A 1,973-nucleotide genomic window follows, 5' to 3' on the forward strand; every position below is an offset into this window, starting at 1 on the left:
TGATAATGCTTTCGTAAATCAACATTATTCTGCTATGAACTGTTTGGACTGTCAATCACACTTTAGAGCTGCAAACTAATTTGGAACAATAAACATTCCGTCAGTGTCTGCGGCTTTTCCATGTTTTGTGCCTTCATTAATCAGTCCTTGGGGTTACCACTGGGGTAACTGCCACTAAAGGAAGATACAGCCTCAGTGTCTAGTGTAAAGCTGGCCTCTAAAGGTCACAGGCCTAACTCAGCCAGTGATGCAGTGATGAAGCAATAATGGCTCCTGTAAGGCCTTGAGATGGGCCTGCTCAGCTTTCCTCGTTTTTCAGCAGCCCCCAAGGCCATATGAGGACACAGCACCACTGCCAGAAACAGAATATTTTGTATTGCGTTCTCTGGACGAGGAAGCCACGTGGATGAAACTAACCAGAACCCTGAATCTGAATAGCTGTGAAAGAAGGAAAACAGTACTGACCATGGCACCCACGTCCAAAACAAGCAAAACCCAGGTTAGCTGCACTTTCCATGAATGGGGTGAAGAGGCCTCCGACCAGGAACAACAGGACACCGTAGGACAGCTGGAGAAGGTGCAGAGTGAAATTAACCGATTGGACAGACAGGGGAGCGCAGAGATTCTGAAATTAAACATCAAGTACAATAACCTGTGTCAACCACTCTTCCAGAGAAGGTCAGAGCTCATCTACAAAATCCCCCAATTCTGGTCGACCACCTTGCTGGGTCATCCTCGGCTCCGCCTACTGCTGGAGGAAGTGGACAAAGATGTGTTGCACTATCTGACCAGGGTTCGGCTGACAGACTCTGAGGACACTTACAGAATGGAGTTTCACTTTGAAGAGAATCCCTACTTTGAAAACCGAGTCCTTTCAAAAGAATTTGACCAAAAAGCGGGCAGAGAAGCATGTATCAAGTCAACTGAGATCAAATGGAAAGCGGGAGAGGACCTGACCAGGTGCCGCTGCCCGGAGAGAAGGGATCTGAAGAGGAAGAAGAGGACTGGCAGGCAAGGAAGCGTCTTCTACTGGTTCACAGACAACGGCGGTGCTGCCGAGGAATTCTGGGAGATCATTAAGAACGAAATTTGGCCAAATCCTTTACTATACTATGTGGCTCCAGACGAATCAAATGCTGAAGGAGATGAGATGTCGGAGGCGACAGAGTTGTACTGCTCGGAGCCATGCCGGAGCGAGTCCATCGCTGACGCAGAAGAGCATGGGGGTGACAGGGATCAAGACGATGATGGTTGTCGATGGAGCGAGCTGCAATGGGAGTTCTGACAACGTAGCCGCCACTGCTTGCTGACATGAGTTTTTCATCAGACTTTACAAAATAGCCATTAACCCGGAACAGGAAAACCTTCCCTCACTTGATAAGTTGTCTCATTAAGAACCTTTAACGAAAAACCCTAAATAGTGTGTCTTTCTCTCTGATGGGAAGCTCAGCTAAACCAGTCCTAAAGTTACTCAAAACCAATGTTGGTGCTGCAGTTTTTCCTATATGTGTTGTACTGAAGGTCTATTCGCAATAGTTCTAGCGCGAGCTACTGCACCAGCGGAGTCTGCGAGTCAGCAACTAATGGCAATGGGACCCCTAGCTCCAATGTAAGGAAATTATGCAACCGGTAGATTTGAGGAGTTTAATAGTATGTTACTTTTGTCATATTTGAAGTAATTTATATGTGTGTGTGTGTGTGTGTATGTCTACATGTGAAAATGACTGCTCTGTGAAATGGATGCTGAACAGCCAATAGAGATAATAATTTATATAGCGACCACTCCTAAAATTCAGGTGCTTGTTCAATAACTCAAGATGGGCGGGTGTTAGAAGGCTCTTCACACTAAGGCATGGGTTGCCATAGGTTGCTTGAAATTGGGTAGCATCTTCCATTGTTAAGTGCCCTCCTGGTGGGTGGCATCACAGAGTCAGTCAAGTGTTGCCTTTTTTAGAATTGGTGTTTCTGACATG

The 1,973-nt window shown here is 46.3% G+C and overlaps 1 protein-coding gene across 1 annotated transcript; it reads left to right on the forward strand.

The window, feature by feature from the left end:
* The first annotated feature begins 466 nt into the window (after positions 1-466).
* LOC144752538 (protein SET-like) lies at positions 467-1,285 on the forward strand. The gene has a single exon (XM_078640433.1). The coding sequence runs from the start codon at positions 467-469 to the stop codon at positions 1,283-1,285; it is 819 nt and encodes a 272-aa protein (XP_078496559.1).
* Positions 1,286-1,973: the final 688 nt, after the last annotated feature.

This window comes from Lissotriton helveticus, chromosome 5_1 (genome assembly GCF_964261635.1).
Source record: "Lissotriton helveticus chromosome 5_1, aLisHel1.1, whole genome shotgun sequence".
Lineage (NCBI taxonomy): Eukaryota > Metazoa > Chordata > Amphibia > Caudata > Salamandridae > Lissotriton > Lissotriton helveticus.

Excerpts from the sequence above, each read along its gene's own strand:
- LOC144752538 (XM_078640433.1), top strand. The coding sequence starts at position 467 with ATGGCACCCACGTCCAAAACAAGCAAAACCCAGGTTAGCTGCACTTTC.